This window comes from Prionailurus viverrinus, chromosome X, assembly GCF_022837055.1.
Source record: "Prionailurus viverrinus isolate Anna chromosome X, UM_Priviv_1.0, whole genome shotgun sequence".
Classification (NCBI taxonomy): domain Eukaryota; kingdom Metazoa; phylum Chordata; class Mammalia; order Carnivora; family Felidae; genus Prionailurus; species Prionailurus viverrinus.
Genome location: NC_062579.1, coordinates 104,578,794 through 104,599,151, shown reverse-complemented (window position 1 = coordinate 104,599,151; position 20,358 = coordinate 104,578,794). Strand labels below are relative to the sequence as shown.

At 44.4% G+C, this 20,358-nt stretch overlaps 1 protein-coding gene and 2 pseudogenes across 3 annotated transcripts in view; 2 read left to right on the top strand and 1 right to left on the bottom strand.

The window, feature by feature from the left end:
- The window catches only part of LOC125157121 (P2R1A-PPP2R2A-interacting phosphatase regulator 1-like), a 103,023-nt gene that overhangs the window by 35,272 nt on the left and 47,393 nt on the right, over positions 1-20,358 (bottom strand). The window contains exon 11 of one of the 3 annotated variants that reach the window (XM_047843367.1): positions 1,632-1,682. The exons of 1 other annotated variant lie outside the window; for it this stretch is intronic. In XM_047843367.1, the coding sequence (XP_047699323.1) occupies positions 1,655-1,682 (28 nt within the window). In that variant the 3' untranslated portion in view covers positions 1,632-1,654. Of the gene's footprint in view, positions 1-1,631; positions 1,683-7,078; positions 7,099-20,358 lie in introns of those variants that run through there. One more of the 3 variants, XM_047843369.1, reaches the window with a different exon arrangement.
- Positions 4,088-4,384, top strand: LOC125157124 (60S ribosomal protein L37a-like; annotated as a pseudogene).
- Positions 15,694-16,095, top strand: LOC125157123 (ubiquitin-like; annotated as a pseudogene).

The window sequence follows — 20,358 nt, the reverse complement described above, 5'->3', positions numbered from 1 at the left end:
GAGGAGGTGCTTGTTTGGGATAGAACAGGGTGTGATGGGAAAAATCAGCACAGGAGAGGGCCTTTTGTAATATTTAGTGTAAGGGTAAAAGTTTTGACAGTTATTAAATAAGTTTGCAGGAGGAAACAATGTCCTTGCTCTAAATATTTATATCACATACCGCGATATCCATAAGATCCTGAAGAAGGTTCTGGTTTGCATGTTGTAGCAGCTGGATGGACACACGGAAGAACTGTAGAGGGAATTTGGGCATGGAGTGGGATATGGGCTGGAGAAGTCACTCCTTCAAGCCTGAGATTCTGTGAAAACTGGAGATGCCAATCCATTTTCGTAAGGGGACTGTGCTTTTTGAAACACAAGATCTTTTTTTTTTTTTTTTTTTTTTTTTAAATTTTTTTTCAACGTTTATTTATTTTTGAGACAGAGAGAGACAGAGCATGAACGGGGGAGGGGCAGAGAGAGAGGGAGACACAGAATCAGAAACAGGCTCCAGGCTCTGAGCCATCAGCCCAGAGCCCGACGTGGGGCTCGAACTCACGGACCGCGAGATCGTGACCTGGCTGAAGTCGGACGCTTAACCGACTGCGCCACCCAGGCGCCCCAAGATCTTTTTTTTTTTTATGTTTTATTTACTTTTGAAAGAGAGAGCACGAGTGGGGGAGGGGCAGAGAGAGAGGTAGAGAGAGAATCCCAAGCAGGCTCCCCGCTGTCAGCCCAGAGCCCGACACGGGGCTCGATCCCACGAACCACGAGATCGTGACCTGAGCCGAAATCAAGAGTCAGACACTTAGCTAACTGAGCCACCCAGGTGCTCCTTTAAAGTACAAGATTATAGAGATGGGAGAATAAATTAATGGTTACCAGAGATTAGGGATGGTGATGGGGGTAGGGGGCAGGGTGGGTGTGACTACAAAGGGGTACGCAGGGAGATCTTTGTGGTGATAGAATAGTTTTCCTCTTGATTGTGATGGTGGTCACACAAATCTACACATGTAATGAAATGGCATACAACTACACATACACATTGTACCTATATCCATTTTCTGGGTTTTATATGGTACTAGAATTATGTGTGATGTAATCACTGGGGGAGACTGGGTGAAGGGCAACTTCCTGTGACTCCATACTTATTTCAAAATCAAAAGTCTTAAAGGGGCGCCTGGGTGTCTCAGTCTGTGAAGCATCCGACTTCGGCTCAGGTCACGATCTTACAGTTCGTGGGTTCAAGCCCTGCATCGGGCTCTGTGCTGACGGCTCAGAGCCCGGAGCCTGCTTCGGATTCTGGGTCTCCCTCTCTCTCTCTCTGCCCTCCCCTGCTCATGCTCTATCTCTCTCTCAAAAACAAATAAAATTTTTAAAAAAGTTAAAAAAAAACCTGAACACAACTCTGCATTTCTTGTAAGTGACCTACAAAACCTTTCATTTATCCCATTTTTCTTTTGAGAGAACCCTCCCCCCACCTCCCCTCCCCCCATATACCATAACTCTTTGACTCTTGAGAACTAAAACTACAGACTTAAGAAACTTATTCTTTTCACTGGGTAGAGAAAAAAGTCCGAGAATGCGTGTGCCCTTCTTTTATTTTAATCTACAGATCTGATGTTTCAGATGAAGGCTATTTGATTGGCAACGCCTTGAGCAGACTGGGAAGGTTCTATATCTGACTAAGCCAGCTCTTCTCCCTGCCATGGAAAAAAAAAGCAGAAACACGTTCAATTCCTGCCATGCCTTCTAGGTGAACAGAAGCGTAAGGGTAGGAAAGGAGGGAGAGGGGAGGCCACGGGGGGTGTGGGGTCTTGTGGTTCTCAAAAGAGAGGCTCCTCTCGGCTCAGAGGGGGCTGTGCTTCTGGGTTGAGAAACGTGGCGAAATTGTCCCACAAGGTCAGGCACTTGGAAGGTTAACAGTTCAGCCAGCCTCGGAGAGGGGGCAGCTTGAGTTGAAGGTAGAAATGTGAACTGGCTTCTCCTCCCCACCTTCCCAAGTACACCAGAAGAGAAGATGGACGGAGCCTGAGCCCTTCAGTGGGAACAGGTGGTTGTAGTGGGCAAGTTATAAAGGGATTTGGTATGGGAGCACCTGCTGCAGGCTGTCAATTTCCTGACACAGTCTTATCTCCCAGAGGCCCCATCCTGGCCTTCCTAGATTCCATGCATCTCACTGAAACTCCTTGAATGCATCTCATCTGGCCCATGCAAGCAAGTGCTTGCCTATAAGCCATCTCATATTGTTCTCTTTTGTTGAGTCACAGGCCTGCTGGGCTTGAAGCCTGGTTCTACCACTTACTAGCTATGCGATCTTGGGCAAGTTGTCTCAGCCTCTCTGTTCCTCAGTTTGCTCATCTGTTATATCGGGGTAATATCTGCCTTCCCGGGTTCGTCAAGTGACTGGCACCTCATAGGTGCTTAGGAAGTGTCAACTTCTCTTTGGTCACTGTTTCCCACGTGGATGCCCACATGGTTCCCTTAGACTGGAAGATCCTTGAGAGAGCTTCCTTCTCTTCTTCCCCCACCTTCACTCCAGCACCTAGCCCATGGCTGGGCACACAGCACATTGTTACTGAGTCCTTGTTGGATGGAGCTTTCCCGGCTCCCTCAGTGATGCTGATGGAAACCCAGAAATGGGCACGAGGGAATATCAGTCTTCCATTTCTGAGTATGAAGGTAACATGTTGAATTCTTTACTTCCTTGATATATTGTTATAGGAAAACTGTCCCCGTGATGAGGCCTGCCTTTAGTGCAAATATAATCTTAGACAATTATGTAGCTCAAGTAAAATTAAAGCCAATGCCTCAGTATCTTGACAAGATGGCCTCTTGATTGGTGTATCAGAAGAGGAGCAGGAAAAGAAATCAATTAGGTTGGCATGCTCATTACCACAGAATTCAGAAGGTTATTAAATATAGCAACAGAATCTGGAATCGACCTGGTCAGATCTCTACTTCATTGTCTTGGGACCACACCTCAGTCTTCAGTCATTTGTGAGGTACAGTGGAAAGAGTAATGGATCAGGAAATGGAGACCAGAGATACCGTCCCAGATTGAGTCATTCATTCACTCATTCAGGCAACAAATATTTACTGAAATTTAGTATCAGTAGTCGTGTGACTTTTTTGAAGTCACTTCATCTCTCTGGGTCTCGTGCCCCCCATCTGTCAAATGGTAACAAATCTAGTTATATCATAAGTATGAGAATTCTGTGAAGGAATGCAGGGGCCAGAGCCTCGTAGACTGTTCCTGTTCTCTACTATTGTCTTGTATGCAATGGCTACGTGCATCGCTTGTGGTCATTTGAAAATTAACGTCCAAAGTCTATTTCAAGGGGGCTGAGGATGTTCTGCCTGTCTCATTTTCCTTCCTTACATGTTGGCAAGCCAACCAAGACCAGAGTGAGCAGGAAGGACAGAGAGCTCTGTTATACTGGGCTGAGGCATCATAGGGAATAGCACTCCACTTTGTGTTCCCAAATGGGCTGGACTTCAGACATGGCTCCTGTTATGGGTTGAGTCAGGTCCCCCAAAAAGAGAGGCTGAAGCCCTAACCCTGGGTACCTGTGAATGTTAGGGTCTTTGCAGATGTAATCAAGTTCAGATGAGGTTATTAGGGCGGGCCCTAAACCAATATAACCTAGGTCCTTATAAGAAGAGGGAAATTTGAACAAAGACACAGACACAGAGAGAATGCCATGTGAAGGCAAATGCAGACACACAGGGAAGATGGCGGCAGAGACTGAAGATGTGCAGCCACAAGCCAGGAAGCCCACCTGGGGCCACCGGAAGCTGGAAGAGGCAAGGAAGCATCCTGCCCTCAAGGCTTCAGAGGGAGCATGCCATGCCCCTGCCACACCTAGATTTTAAACCCTAGCTCTTGGAACTGTGAGAGAATAAATTTCTATTGTTTTAGGCCACCCTGTTTGTGGTATTTTGGTACAACAGCCCTAGGAAACTAATACAGTCCCTGAACAAAAATAACTCCACCAGGTACTTCCCTCTGCCTTCCATGTAGTCACGGTGCCTTTCGTTTTCTGTACAAGAACCCACATGAACATGATGCCTTGGCTCCCTGGGCTCCGACCTAGCTCGCGGCGACATGGCTAAATGCACCACGAAGGTCGGAATCGTCGGTAAATACGGGACCCGTTGTGGTGCCTCCCTGAGGAAAATGGCGAAGAAGCTTGAAATAGGCCAGCACACCAAGTAGCCTTGCTCCTTCTGTGACAAAACCGAGACGAAAAGACGAGCTGTGGGGAATCTGGCATCGTGGTTCCCGCGTGAAAACTGTAGCGGGTGGCGCCTGGACCTACAACACCACTTCTGCCCTCACAGTAAAGCCGGCCATCAGAAGCCCGAAGGAGTGGAAAGACCAGTAGAAGCTCCACCATTTAACACATTGCTAGCCTATAACAAATAAATTTGTGTGACAAAATTTAAAAAAAAAAAAAAAAAAAAAGCAATGCCTCGATCCCACCGTCTAAAAATGTGGTCTCCAGAATGGCAGAAAAGGTTGGGTGGAATCCTGAATTCTGCTTTCTGTTTTTCAAATAAGTCAAAATGGAAGGCAAGAGTGCCCCCCATCTTTATCCTCTCTGCTCTCCCCTTTGATGGAAAATGGTAAGAGTAGGCAGGCATGGGTCCCACAGGCATGCGGCTGACTGAGCAAGCCGCTGCTGCTGGGCCTCAGCATGGAGACCATCTTGGGAAGGCCACGAAGTCCGTGTGGGGTTCTGATACAGGCCAGCAGGGCTTAGAGCAGAACTGACCTCATTTAAGTTTTCCAAGCACTGCCGACTTTTCTCCACCTAGACTTCACTCTTGGAGCCAACTAGAAGCTGCTGTCCTAGCAAAGGAGGCATCCCTTCTGCAGGACAAATGAGCAATTCATTTAACCAATGCATCGATGTTATGTTGAAAATTACTCTTTGAGGGGCGCCTGGGTGGCGCAGTCGGTTGAGCGTCTGACTTCAGCCAGGTCACGATCTCGCGGTCCGGGAGTTCGAGCCCCGCGTCGGGCTCTGGGCTGATGGCTCAGAGCCTGGAGCCTGTTTCCGATTCTGTGTCTCCTTCTCTCTCTGCCCCTCCCCCGTTCATGCTCTGTCTCTCTGTCCCCAACATAAAATAAACGTTGAAAAAAAAAATTAAAAAAAAAAAAGAAAATTACTCTTTGACAACCACCATAGTAAAAACTGATTCAGGCAAGAGTCATCAATGGATCCTAAAACTAGTGACTGAAAGTTTTATGAAAAACATGTTATTTACATAGTCTCAAAGTATCTCCCCATACATTAGTTGTTCAGTACAAAAAGAAAAATTGTATCTTTGCACTGGAAAAACATGGCAGACGTCATCTTAACAATTAATCAAAGTTAACATCACCGACAATCACTGGATCCCTTTTAATGTTTGACTCATGCTAGAAATGCATGACCTCTCATCATGAGGACACATCAGGCAAACCCCAACTGGGGACCGTTCTGCAAAATAACTGGCTCGTGCTCTTCCAAGAGGCTGATGTCGTGAAAGACAAAGAAAGGCTGAGGGCTGTTCCAGATGGAAGGACACATGAGAGAAGTAAGAGACGTGACAGCTAAATACAATGTGTGATCCTAGACTGCATCATGGACCAGGAAGAAAATAGCTGTGAACTCAGAAGGACCTATGCTTTAGGTTTCCTATTGGGCTCAAAGGCTAAAGTCCAGAATCTACCATTTGGTTGCAGCCAAAGTTCCCCAGATTTGCTTCCTTTCATGCTCTGTCATGTACCAAACTTCAGCCACCCTGAATGTCTCTGTTCTCCAAACATGTTATATTTCTTGAATTTGCCAACTTTACCATGTTTATCTAACAGAATGTCCTTGTTCTTAGGAAACACATATTGATGTCTGCGATTTACTCCCCAGAGCCTCACACGCAAAAATGTGTGTGTGTGTGTGTGTGTGCGCGCATGTGTGTGTGTGTAGGGAGAATGGTCAATGTAACAAGATGCTAACACCAGATGAATCTTGATGAAGGGCACGTGAAAGTTCTTTCTGCTATTTTTGCACACAATTTTCTGTACGCCGGAAGTATTTCAAATTAAAATTGTAAAAATGTATTATTTCGAGTATTTAACCATGTGCCCGATGCCGTGCTCGGTGTGAGATATTCCAGGGAGAACAAAACACAGGCTTGATCCTTAACCCAGGAGCTCGTAGTCTGGGATGGACAGGACAAAAAAAAAAAAAAAAAAAAGAGGCCAGCACATTTTGGCGTCACAAAGGAAGTTGTGAGAGCACAGAGAAGGTATGCCAAACCTAGACTGCCTGAGGAAGGGGGTCATAGGAGGCTGTTTCTAGAGGAAGTAAAGGGGAGGCTTCAAGTTGGAGGAACCGATTAAGTTTGGGGGTACTAGGGGCATACGCAAGCAGAGTTGACCGACGGACTGCGGGGCACAGGGAAGATGCCCGGACCTGTAGGCAGCAAGGGGAAGCCACCTGCCTCCTGAGGACAGACAACAAGGCATGGATTAGCAGGTGTTGGGGGCCAGGCCAAAGTCCCTGTAGCTTCCTAGCTAACAGAAGAAGCGCAGACATAAGCAAAACAACTTAAGGCTGTATACTGAATGTCCTAGAGACATCAGCCCCCAGACGGATAAATATATGCAACCTGGACAAATGCATGGCCCCAAATTAGTTAGGATCGCTAATAATAGACCGTGAGGCAGGAAGAGAACATCAAGTGATCATAAAAAACTAAAGACGTGATTTTTTGAGAACAGGATGAGCTTCACCAGCAATAAGGATAAGGTGGTACCCAATTAACACACAACAGGGTGGGGAGAGGTTGCTGTTAACAGGAAAAGTCCTGAAAATAGTATCGGGTCCCAGAATAAAGGGAATCAGAGAGGCAGCACGCTGTTTCGGAAGTTGACGGGGGAGGGGCACCTGGATGGCTCAGTCGGTCGGGTCGAGCGTCCGACTTTGGCTCAGGTCATGATCTCACGGTTCGGTTCGTGAATTCAAGCCCCGTGTCGGGCTCTGTGCTGACAGCTCGGAGCCTGGAGCCTGCTTCGGATTCTGTGTCTCCCTCTCTCCCTGCTCCTCCCTTGCTCACACTCTTGTCTCTCTGTCAAAAATAAATAAAGATTTTAAAAAACTAAAAAAAAAAGTTGACGGGGGAATGGGACTTTATTCCCATTGAATTATAAGATACAAGAGCCGGGATGAGTATTCCTAGCAAGAGTGTGGAGGGAGCTCACTTGTTTTTCTGTCTTTGAAAACTTTTGTATCATGGAAAATTTACAAAAAATGAGAACAGCATTAGCTTAAACTGCATGGAATTGCCACCACGTGGGCATTTTGCCCTACAAGAGCGGCGATTTCGCGTTTCAGATGAAAACGAACCCCCACGTACCCGTCCCCCAGCCTCAGCAATTACTGGCACATGGTCAGTTTCATGGCATCCGAATTCCCACCCATCCCCGGGGCAAACTGACTGGTTCGAAGCAAACTCTCTGGTGGGAGTTTTCGTTGTGCTTTTATTTTAATGATGTCCTATCTATAAAAGAGATCCAAATTACATACAGATACATGGATGTCTATATATAATGTTATCAGTTAATTATTTTTATTCCCTCAGTGAGTAATATATTCACGTGGCTCCAAATTCAAAAGCTACATCACATTGTATACCTCGAATATATACAATTTTTCTCTGTCGCTTATACTTCCATAAAGAAAGACGAAAGCTACACAACAGAAACAGAAGGGCCAATGAGAAGTTGCCTTCCAAACAAACCCTGTCACCCAGCCAACAGCTCTCCCTCCTCAGAGGCAACCTGTATGAACAGTTTTCATGTATCCGTCTGGAGAGGTTTTACGCGTGCGTTAGCAAATAGACTGTGAACTACTCCCACTGATCGGTGCCTTGCCTCTTCCACTTAGCAAGAGAAACGTCCTCCCTTCTCCAGCCTCCTAGCGTTCCACTTTTATGAACCACAATTTATGTAACCAGTGAAATCACTATTGATGGACTTTTCGGCTGCTTCCAATCTGTGGCCGGTACAGACAGCGCCGTCCCGACTCACCCTCAACACGCATCTTGCACAAAAGCAAGTAAGTATATCTGGACGAGACACCCCTCAAAGCTGAACTGCTGGACGAACGGGAACGTGCCTTTGGAATTTTGACAGATATTGCCAAACTGCCCTCTATCAGGTAGGCGTTACTGTACCGCTGTCTTCACCCCTCCGTCCGCACCGTTTCCTTGCTGCACGACCCGCTTCCCCCCAGGGCTCCAGAGGAGACAGTTCAACGTGTCAAACTCAGAAACACCCCTCCGACCTCAGTTTCCGATTGGTCTCGCTCTACACTCTCTGGCCCACACGGCCACCAGCCTGTCCTTCCTCCCTTCTCCTTTCCCAGACGCCATCAGTAAGCCTGCTGGCATCCTTTCCTCCTTCCAGGTCAGCCCCATTTAGCCACGCTAGCATTGACCCCTGGGCTCGCTCTCCCCGTGTCCTCCTGCAGCACCTGCTCTGCCAATCCCCAGCCCTGTGAAGATCCCACCACCCATTCTCTCCACCCCCCACTCCCAGGCTGCTGGCTATTGCTGGAGAAGGTCATGAAGTTGGCTCGGCTACAAAGCCAGGCCAGCCAGCCTCAGCGGGGCCCCAAGGGCTGCGAGGCAGTCCTTTTATATATCTGTATCAAATTTCTCTCAGTGATTGTTCCAAATCCTCTCCCTCTCCTCAGATCCCCTACCCAACCCCCTCTGCCCGACCCCTCAGTAGAGGGCCAGCTTTGCATTTCGATGATAGGACACAGGTCATTGGGCAGGAGCTCTCAGTGCTCCCTCTTTCCCTAGCCCTGCGCCAGTTCTCTGCCTTTCCCCCAGCCCCCCGTCTGCTTGCCCCCCACCCCTCAGCCTCATGGAAACGAGGCACTTGCTCCTCAAGGTTGCCTCTTCCACCAGTGCCTTTGACACTCCGCCTGCACTTGGCCCCAGGAGCCATCCTCTTTCCCTTTGGGCAATCTCTCCCTCCCCACTGGTGTTTTTTTTCCCTCTCAGCCTAGAAACGCTTCCCACAAATCTGTGTCACTGTTCCGCACTACCGCCGAGCTTTTAAAAATGGAGCCATCTTTAAAATTACACAAGTAATTCACGCCTCCTGGCGGGACTGCCTCCCTCCAAGTCAGCCCCAAAATTTGACAGAAAAATCAGGAAATTACAAGCAAAAGGAAGAAAAGAGAAACCGCCCACAATCGCATCAGCCGACTGTTAATATTTTGATATATTTCTTTCCAAGCTTTTTTTTAAATGCACATCTATGCACTTACATATCTATGGGTATTTTTTTTCTCATAAAAGTGGATCGTAGTGTACATATTGTTTTGTCATAACATATTTCAGACATCTCAGCATTGCTCCGTATTAGCAATTGCTACGGATTACTGACCCTGGGTAAGTAAATTAACCTCCCTGAATCCATTTCCTCCTGTTATGAGGATTAAATGAGATAAAAATATATAAAAACACTTACCGCAGTGCCTGGCACGCAGCATGCTGCATTAATGTTAGCTCTTCTGATCTTCCCACATCAATAAATATAGCCCCACATAATAATTTAATGAGTTCTGTCACTGCTGTGTCTAGTAGGAGTGACGAGTGCGCTTGAGTGAGCCACCAACACACGCTCATTTGGTACATGAGCAAGTATATCCGCGAGATAAACTCCTAAAAGCAGGATTGCTCCTTCAAAGGCTATGGGCATTTATAATTTTGGTACATAGTGCCGGATGGTCCTTCATCCAGTGAGAGTCACCATGAGTTCTCGAACTGAACTCTGATTGATGGATGTTGGGTCTGTTGCAAAGTCTTCACTGCTACAAACTCAAGACGGTGATGGACATTTTTGTAACCAAATCTTTGAAAAAAAAATTTTTTTTACATGTATTTATTTTTGAGAGACAGAGAGAGACAGAGCACAAGTCGGGGAGGGGCAGAGAGAGAAGGAGACACAGAATCCGAAGCAGGCTCCAGGCTCGGAGCTGCCCGACTCCAGGCTCAAACTCACAGACCGCGAGATCATCAGATATTTAGTGACCATCTCCAAGGCCATGCACTGTTTTAGGCACTGTGCTCACTTCATGAACAGAACCAGTAAAAGGTTCCTGCCTTGGAGGGGCTTACATCCCAACAAAGAGACACAAATAAAGATAATAAGGAACCTAGGGGCGCCTGGGTGGCTCAGTCGGTTAAGTGTCCGACTTCGGCTCAGGTCATGATCTCGCAGTTGGTGGGTTCGAGCCCCTCATCGGGCTCTGTGGGGCCAGCTCGGAGCTTGGAGTCTGCTTGGGATTCTGTGCCTCCCTTTCTCTCTGCCCCTCCCCTGCTGGCTCTCTGTCTCTGTCTCTCTCAAAAATGAATAACATTAATTAAAAAAAAAAGTCACCTATAGAAAATGTTAGAAGGTGATACATCCTAGAGCAAAAAGAAAAAGCAGAGCAGGCTAGAGGGGATCAGGAGTACTGGGAGGCGGGGGTGGGGGGAGAGAGCAATATTAATAGTTAATATTAATATTTCACAGTACAATATTAAATACGGTGGCCACTCCAGTACGGTTTGACCTTATTCTAGTGATGAGGAATCACTGAAGGAGGCATTTTACTTATATTCATCAACATCTTTGCCACATCCACATACCACGTGACACCTAACAATTCTGTTTAAATCAACTTACTTTTCCCTACTTGGATTTCTTTGTTTCTTTTCTTAAGTAGACCTCACGCCCAGTGCAGAGCCCAACGCGGGGCTTGAACTCTTGACCCTGAGATCAAGATCTGACCTCAGGTCAAGCATCAGACGCTTAACCGACTGAGCTACCCAGGCATCCCTTAAACTTACGTTAAAGGAAGCTTTATAACCCATGTGTAAATAAAAACCAAGAATGGCATGCCGAATGTCTAGAAAGGGAGACTGGAAGATACCTAGGATTGGCCTCTTCTTTTCCTTTTAGAGACCAGCTGGTAAATAAGAACGATCACAACAAGCACTTATAAAATTGTGTGCTTACGATTTGCCAGGAAGCTTACCGTTTTGCACGTAGCAGATAATTTTGTCTTCACAACAACTTCCATGCTATCGGTGCCATTATTGTCCCCAGGGAGAAACTTGGGCACTGCGTAAGCCTCCCAAGTGTCAGTTTGCTCCTAAACAAATGGGGACGATAATGGAGAGAGAGGAGAGAAGGCCTGTGGCTTCTACCCACTCTTCGTTGTGTCTGGGGAGCGCTGGAGAGGGGGCAGGAAGGGGATGGACCGTCCCATCTACGTCATCTCCTGACCACTACGCCCCAAATTCCAGTGATGGAGATTAGAGCTAAATTGTTGCTTTAAAATACAAACAACCCTCTCCAGGGTTAAATTTATTGGCCACTTCCAATTTCCTGTGAAAAACTTTAATCAGGACGTCCAAATTGATGTCAGACTGGCTAGGATGGGAGCTTTTCTTTTCCAGTAGAGTTAATATACAGTGTTATATGAGTTTCAGGCAAACGATATAGTGACTCAACAGTTGTATGCATTACTCGGTGCTCATCAACATAAGTGTACCCTTAATCCCCTTTACCTATTTCACCCATCCTCCCTCCTACCCACCTATTCTCTGGGAACCACTGTTTTCTTCTCTATAGTTTTTTGGTTTGTCTCATTTTCTTTGTTCGTTTGTTTTGCTTCTTGGATTCCACGCATGAGTGAAATCGTATGGTATTTGTCTTTCCCTGAATGACTTTTTCACTTAGCATTATATCCTCTAGATCCATCCATGTTGTTGCAAATGGCAAGATTTCATTCTTTTTTATGACCGAGTAACATTCCATTATAGATATATACCGTGGACACTTCGGTTGCTCCCATACTTTGGCTATTGTAAATAACGCCGCTATCAACACAGGGGTGCAGGTGTCCCTTTGGGTTAGTGTTTTTGCATTCTACGGGTAAATCCCCAGTAGTAGAATTACTGGGTCATAGAGTAGATCTATTCTTAATTTCTTGGGAACCACACTGTTTTCCATACGCAACCCATCAGTCTGCATTCCCACCAACAGTGCATGGGTGTTCCCTTTTCTCCACATACGATGGGAGTTTTGATTAGAAGAGGTGAGAAGTGTCTCTGGAGCATCGGCCCTGGCCCCTTCTGGAAGGGAGCTGACCTGGGCAGATACTAGTGGAGGAGCGGGCACCTGGACAGCTGGAAGGAAACAGGCAGCAGAAAGCTGGGTGGGAAGAAACGATGACAAGCTGTATCAACTTCAACGGTCTCTGCTTCAAGTCTTTAGGGAGAGAGGAGCAGAATCTAAATACAATCAATAATACATCAGCAGAGACACAGTGCCTAGGTGCTCTTAACCTGCTTCATATCTCAAAGTGTGCTCCTGCTTTTCAACTTCCTGAGAAGTGTGCTGCGTTTCTAAAAAGAGCCGTTTCATTCACATGAAACAATACAGGACTCTGAACCACTCAGTCAAAGAATTCGAACCAGAAAAACGTCTGGTGCAGTTACCATTGAATAACAATTCCACAGAGTCACAGAGATGAATCCAGGTTCCTTGAAAGGTTTACGACCAAGAAAAGTTCAATATAATATAGTAAACCTGGAATGTATTTGATTTATAAAGGAAAGACGAGCTCTTGTATAGAGTAAATGGTATTTTTAAATGGCTTCGAGAAAATTGGAGACTAAAGAAAAGCTTCTCATAGATACAAAAAAAGCTGGGAGCAGAAGGGGTTAGTTCTCTGGGGCAGAGCGGGCATTGCCAAATGACCCCAAATAGCCCACAAATGCAATGTGTTAATGTGGGTCCTATATCACAGAGGAGAATAGTACGAAATCGGTTCTGTGCAGATCATCTACGATGGGATAGAAATCCTAGAGGCAAGCACACTACTCCTGATTTTACAGTGTAGAAAAGGAGATAGCAAAATCCTCTAGTCGAGAGCCTGGTGAACGTGGCACTACATTTTCTAGTATACAAATGGCTTCCTTCTCATGCCCAGCATTTGAGGAGTCCCAGACAAGACTCAAACAACCCTGGAACTTACACTAGAGTTCCTATATGCTAAAGTGAGATTAGCAAAGCTTGTTGCTTGGCAACACGTGCTCTATAAACCCTTGGATCTTGGGGCGCCTGGGTGGCGCAGTCGGTTAAGCGTCCGACTTCAGCCAGGTCACGATCTTGCGGTCCGTGAGTTCGAGCCCCGCGTCGGGCTCTGGGCTGATGGCTCGGAGCCTGGAGCCTGTTTCCAATTCTGTGTCTCCCTCTCTCTCTGCCCCTCCCCCGTTCATGCTCTGTCTCTCTCTGTCCCAAAAATAAATAAACGTTGAAAAAAAAAATAATAAAAAAAAATAAACACTTGGATCTTGGGTACGGTGAAACAGACAAAGTACATCTAGTGTTTTGTTTCATTTAATTTTTTTAGTGTTTATTTTTGAGAGACAGAGAGACAACACGACTGGGGGAGGAGTAGAGAGACAGGGAGACACAGAATCCAAAGCAGGCTCCAGGCTCTGAGCTGTCAGCACAGAGCCAGACGTGGGGCTCGAACTCACGAACTGTGAGATCATGACCTGAGCTGAGGTCGAACGCTTAACCGACTGAGCCACCCAGCGGCCCCTGTTTTGTTTCACTTAATTTTTTAAAAAATGTTTATTTATTTTTGAAAGAGACAGAGACAGAATGCAAGTGGGTTAGGGGCAGAGAGGGAGGGAGACACAGAATCTGAAGCAGGCTCCAGGCCCCGAGCTGTCAGCAGAGAGCCCGACGCGGGGCTCGAGCTCACAGACTGCCAGATCGTGATCTGAGCCAAAGTCGGACGCTCAACCGACTGAGCCACCCAGGCGCCCCCTTGTTTCATTTAAAAAGAATTTCTTCTTTGTCACCAAGATCCAAAGGCTGATACCATGCTTCATAGCTTTCCAGATGCTCACAGCCCCTGACCAACAGGACACTGGCAAATATCTATAAAGTCAGACTCTTCACCTGCCAGTAAGGAGGGAGTAGGAGAGGCTACATACACATTTACTACGTCACTGGGAGTTTAGCGAGCCATAGCTTCTCTCTGAGAATGATTTATCTATGACTTTATCTCAAAGTTAACTAAAAAGAAGTGGGAAGTCATATGAAGCTATTCCTAAGAATTTTAGAAGACTCTGGAGAAAATCAGGTCAGTTTATTTTCTAAATCAAATAGGATTATCTTTTGAAGGAAGTATGCCCTTTAGCTGATCATTTTAAACAGTGATGAATAATTGCATTTGGCCAAATAACAAAACCCAAGATATACAGGGTAAATTCTTTGAAAACAAATAAAATCCAATGAGCGTTTTTTAAATAAAATAAACGTATTTAAACACATTCCCTTACTCTCACTGATGGCTTTCTTATCTTAAGGGAGATTTAACACAACAAATCCTCTAGAAAAGCAGGATCTCAAAATGCAAACACTGTTTAAATGAACCACACACATGAAGCACTCAAATGAATATGCACTGCGGGTGGGAATACAAAATGGTAACATCACTTTGGAGAACAGGCTGGCAATTTCTGAATAAAGTTAAACATGCACTCACCATTATAATATAGCAATTCTACTAGATAGTTACTCAAGAGAAATTAAAGTATACATCCACATAAAAGTTAAAACACAAATATTCATAGCAGCTTTATTCGTAATGGCCCCCAATTGGAAACAACCCAAATGTCCATCAAAAGGTGAATGGACAGGGGCGCTTGGGTGTCTCAGTCTGTTAAGTGTCAGACTTCAGCTCAGGTCATGATCTCACGGTTTGTGAGTTCCAGCCCCACATTGGGGTCTGTGCTGACAGCTCAGAGCCTGGAGCCTGCTTTGAATTCTGTGTCTCCCTCTCTCTCTGTCCCTCCCCTACTCACGCCCTGTCTCTCTGTCTCTGTCTCTCTCTCAAAAATAAACATTAAAAAAATTTTTTAAAAAGGCGAATGGACAAATTGTGCCATATACATACAATGAAATGTGACTCACAATAAAAAGTCACGAACCACTGATACAGAAAGCAACATGGATGGATCTCAAGGACATTCTAATTGAAACCAGCCAGACACAAAAGAGTACATACTATGTGATTATACATGTATGTGAAACATCATAAAGAGAATCTAATCTATGGTGATAAAGAAAAGGAGACCAGTGATAACCTGAAGCCAGCAGCAGGGGTTGAGATTAACTAACTACAAGGGGGCCTTCTCTCTGGCAATGGAAGTGGTCTGTATCTTGACTGCAGGCTTAAACTGGGTGCAGTTTGTGATAAGTATGTAAATTATATCTCAGTAAAGTTGACTTTAAGCATAGTATTAATGGAAAACTCTTCAAAAGTTGAAGATTTTTACAAACATTTTTATTTTTTTGATTTATTTATTTATTTATTTATTTATTTTTAAGTAATCTCTATGCCCAACGAGGGGCTCAAACTCAACGACACCAAGGTCAAGAGTCACATGCTCTACCGAACTGAGCCAGCCGGATGCCCCCAAAAGTTGAAGATTTAAAGTTACTTCTGCTTAGCAAGTATTAAGTATTAAGCATCCTGTTGGAAACTATGCACCAAGATGCAGTCCTTGCAGTGAGGAAACTACTCTCTTGAAAACACTAGGCACACAGAACAAGGTAGCTGAGTGGGGCGGTGGCAGCAGCCTTGTGGACACACAGATGCAGATCTTTGTGAAGCCTCTGATGGGTAAGACTATCACCCTCCAGGTCAAGCCCAGTGACACCACTGAGAATGTCAAAACCAAAATCCAAGACAAGGAGGGCATCCCACCTCACCAGCAGCGTCTAATTTTTGCGGGCAAACAGCTAGAGGATGGCCGCACTCTCTCAGGCTACAATCTCCAGAAAGAATCCACCTTGCGCTTGGTGCTTTGCCCGTGGGGGGGCATCACTGGGCCTTCCCTCCGCCAGCTGGCCCGGAAATACAACTGTGACAAGGTAAAATCTGCCGTGTTATTCTCGTCTGCACCCCAGCGCTGTCAACTGCCGCCAAGAAAAAGTGAGGCCACACCAAAAACCTGCGCCCCGAGAAGGTCAAATAAGGCCCCTCTACTGACTCTTACTTTGCTTGTAGGGCAGGCTCCTGCCCAAGCCCCAAGACCCTGTGCCCTCAATAAAGTTTCCCTTCCACTGACTGGAACAGTAAAAAAAAAAACAACAACAAACAAACCAACAAACAAAAAATTAAGCACACAGGCACATACACATGGTGGAAGGCACTGGGCTGCTGCTATTTGGAGCTGGTAGATACAGTTTACCAGGATCATTTAAATAGTGCCTACCACGTGGGAAGCATGGCGAAAGGGATAAAAGGCAAAGGAGTCATTAGGCTGGAAAGAAGACCAACGTATAGATTAGGTTGGTCAGGAGAACTGGGATCAGATCAAGGACAAGAAATGGTATTCTACATCACTATGAACCCTAGCTTGTCACTGTCATCTTGTTAGGTGCCTCTCAATAGAGAGGCCAGTCAATCTGGATGCAGCTCGACCGTGTCTAAAAACTGGTACAACGATTGGGACAAAGAGTAGAAAATGACATGGGACAAAGAGTAGAAAATGATATAGGACAAGAGGTTCTTCAGATTCCTTGGCCAGGCTGTAGGGACTCTCTTTGCCCTTCCCATCAGCATGAAAGCCCTCTTGTTCTCCTTTCAGTGTTTGATAAAAAGTTCTACTAAGGTTTTAACAAATACAGGAGATTGGATAAGGAACTTATCTGGAATGTTTTATTAATCTATGTAGCTTTAGAAATTAAAAGATGGGGAAATAGCTAATTGAGTATTTACCATATAATCTTTTTTTTGGACAAATTCCTACCACAGTATATTTATTTTAAACACTGAAAAAAATATCTGAAGCAAAATTTTTGTATTGAATATACAATTTGATAAGCTATTTTGGGTTTTACATTATATTATGAACATTTTCAAATGTCAAAAATAATATTTAAAATATTATTTTAAACACATGCCTAATCGTTTTTATAGTTATTCAGTTATCTTTATTTTTATTATTTTTTTTTACTTTTTTTTAACTTGTTTTATTTTTTATTTATTTATTTATTTATTTATTTATTTATTTATTTATTTTTTATTTATTTATCTTTGGGACAGAGAGAGACAGAGCATGAACGGGGGAGGGGCAGAGAGAGGGAGACACAGAATCGGAAACAGGCTCCAGGCTCCGAGCCATCAGCCCAGAGCTATTTTTTATTTTTTTAAATTCACATCCAAATTCGTTAGCATCTAGTGCAACAATGATTTCAGGAGTAGATTCCTTAGTGCCCCTTACCCATTTAGCCCATCCCGCCTCCCACATTCCCTCCAGTAACCCTCTGTTTGTTCTCCATATTTAGGAGTCTCTTCTGTTTTGTCCCCCTCCCTGTTTGTATATTATTTTTGTTTCCCTTCCCTTATGTTCATCTGTTTTGTCTCTTCAAGTCCTCATAGGAGTGAAGTCATATGATTTTTGTCTTTCTCAGACTAATTTCACTTAGCATAATACCCTCCAGTTCCATCCATGTAGTTGCAAATGGCAAGATTTCCTTCTTTTTGATTGCCGAGTGATACTCCATCGTATATATATATACACTATAACTTCTTTATCCATTCATCCATCGATGGACATTTGGGCTCTTTCCAGACTTTGGCTACTGTTGACCGTGCTGCTATAAACATGGGGACGCATGTGTCCCTTCGAAACAGCACACCTGTATCCCGTGGATCAATGCCTAGTAGTGCAATTGCTGGGTCGTAGGGGAGTTCTATTTTTAGTGTTTTGAGGAACCTCCATCCTGTTTTCCAGAGTGGCTGCACCAGCTCGCATTCCCATATAATCTTACAACAGGATTCAGAGTAGAGTCACATCGAACTGGAAGTATTCTGAAATTGCTTTAATTAGAGAAATCTAATATCACATTTTTTTAAGGAACTGATAATGAGATGCAAAAAAAAAAAAGTGTGGTGTGTGGTGTGTGGTGGTCATTTCTCGGTCCCACACTTGAAGGATGTTGATGAACTGGACAATGTTCAGAGGCCAACGGCTAAGATGGTAACAGGTCTGGAAACCATCTCATAAAGACTACAATGAAAACACAGAGGAGAAAACATTTGTGGCGACGTGGCCACTGGTGCCAAATATCTGGTGATGGACCCTTGAGTTGTTGCCACCTTTTGGCTGTCGTGAATAATGCCGCAAGGAATATTAGCATACCTGTATCTGTTTGCATCCTGGTTTTCAAGGAGTGGAATTCTTGGATCATCTAACAATTCCGTGTTTACTATTTTGAGGAACTGCGAAAATGTTTTCCACAGTCACTACATTCTAGCCAGCAATGTGCAAGGGTCCTATTTCCACATCGTCACTAATACTCGTATATAGCCTTACAAAGTTTTTTTCTGTTATATATCCCCATAAAATAGCTACCTATACCTTTTTAGGTTTAAGGCATACCTATACCTTTTTTTTTTCCAACGTTTTTTTATTTATTTTTGGGACAGAGAGAGACAGAGCATGAACGGGGGAGGGGCAGAGAGAGAGGGAGACACAGAATCGGAAACAGGCTCCAGGCTCTGAGCCATCAGCCCAGAGCCCGACGCGGGGCTTGAACTCACGGACCGCGAGATCGTGACCTGGCTGAAGTCGGACGCTTAACCGACTGCGCCACCCAGGCGCCCCAACCTATACCTTTTTAAAACAAAAGTGAGGTCCCATTAATCATGTTGCTCTTTCACTTGGCAATCTAGCATAAACATCTTTCCCATGTCGAGTGACATATGACCATGTTATCATTCTTAATGGGTGCACAGATTTCCATGGAGGGAACGTACTGTAATTTGTTTAACCCAACGTTTTCCAAAGGCTGTACATAACATAGATCCCACAAGATCGCCCTCAAAAACAGGAACTTAAGTTAAAAAGTTAAAGATGCTTCATACCCTATCTCTTTTGTTGGGCTATCACAATGTTAAAGAAACGATTTTAATGGGTTTTCCTAAACTTCCTTAACCATCTTTTATTCTTCAGGACACTTAACTTATTCATATTTTATAAAACACCCTGAGAAATGGTGGCCTAACTGATCTGTGGCAAATACTAGGTTTCTTGTTTTTTACATAGAACTTGCCACTTCAACCAGTTTCAAGCATGCAATTCTGTGGCATTACTTACATTCACAAGGTACACCATTCCAATGATCTATTTCCAAAACTTTTTCATCATCCGAAGCAGAGACTCTATGCCCATTATGAATAACTCCCCATTACCCCCTCCCCCAGCCCCTAGTATCCTGTAATCTACTTTCTGTCTCTATGAACTTATCTATTTTAAATATCTCACTCAGCATGTTCTCAAGTTTCATCCATGCTGTAGTACGTACCAGAATTTCATTCCTTTTCATAGCTGAACAACATCCCACTGTATGTATGATGTAATGACACCATATCAACTGGTGATGAACACTGGGGTGATCGCCACCTTTTCGGCTGTTGTGAATCACGCCACGAGGAACAACAGCATACAAGTATCTTTTTGAGTCCTCGTTTTCAAGGAGTAGATTGGAAGATCGAGGATCTTACGAGAATTCTATGTTTCCTATTTTGAGAAGCTGCCAAAATGTTTGCCACAGTCAGTGCACTATTTTCCATTCCAACCAGCAATGTACAAGGGCCCTCTGTTTCTCCACCTCTTCACCAACACTTGTTAATATCTCTTTTATTACAGCCATCCTAGTGGGTATGAAGTGATACCGCTTTGTGGTTTTGATTTGCATTTGTTTAATGACTAATCATATTGAACATCTTTTCATATGCTTATTGGCCATATGTAAATCTTCTCTGGAGAAATGTCTATTCATAAAGTCCTCTGCCCATATTTTAATTGGGTTGTTCGTCTTTTTGTGGCTGAGTTATAAGACCTGTTTACATATTCTGGATTAAACTCATCACATATGATTTACAAATTTTCTGGTTGTCTTTTCACTGTCTTGTTAATGTCCTTTGAGGCACGAAAGTTCTTAATTTGAGAAAGTTCAACTTATCTATTTTTTCTTTAGCTGCTCATGTTTTCAGTGATATATCTAAGAATCCATTGCCCAATCCAATATAATGAAGATTTGCCCCTGTTTATCCCCTAAAAATTTAATGGTCTTAGATCTTACTATTTAGGTCCTTGATCCATTTTGAGCTAATTTTTGTATACGGTGGGAGGTAGGAATCCAACTTCACTGTTTGGCATGTGGATATTCAGTTGCCCCAGCCCCATGTGTTGAAAACATTACGTTTTTCACAACATTAAACATCCTTT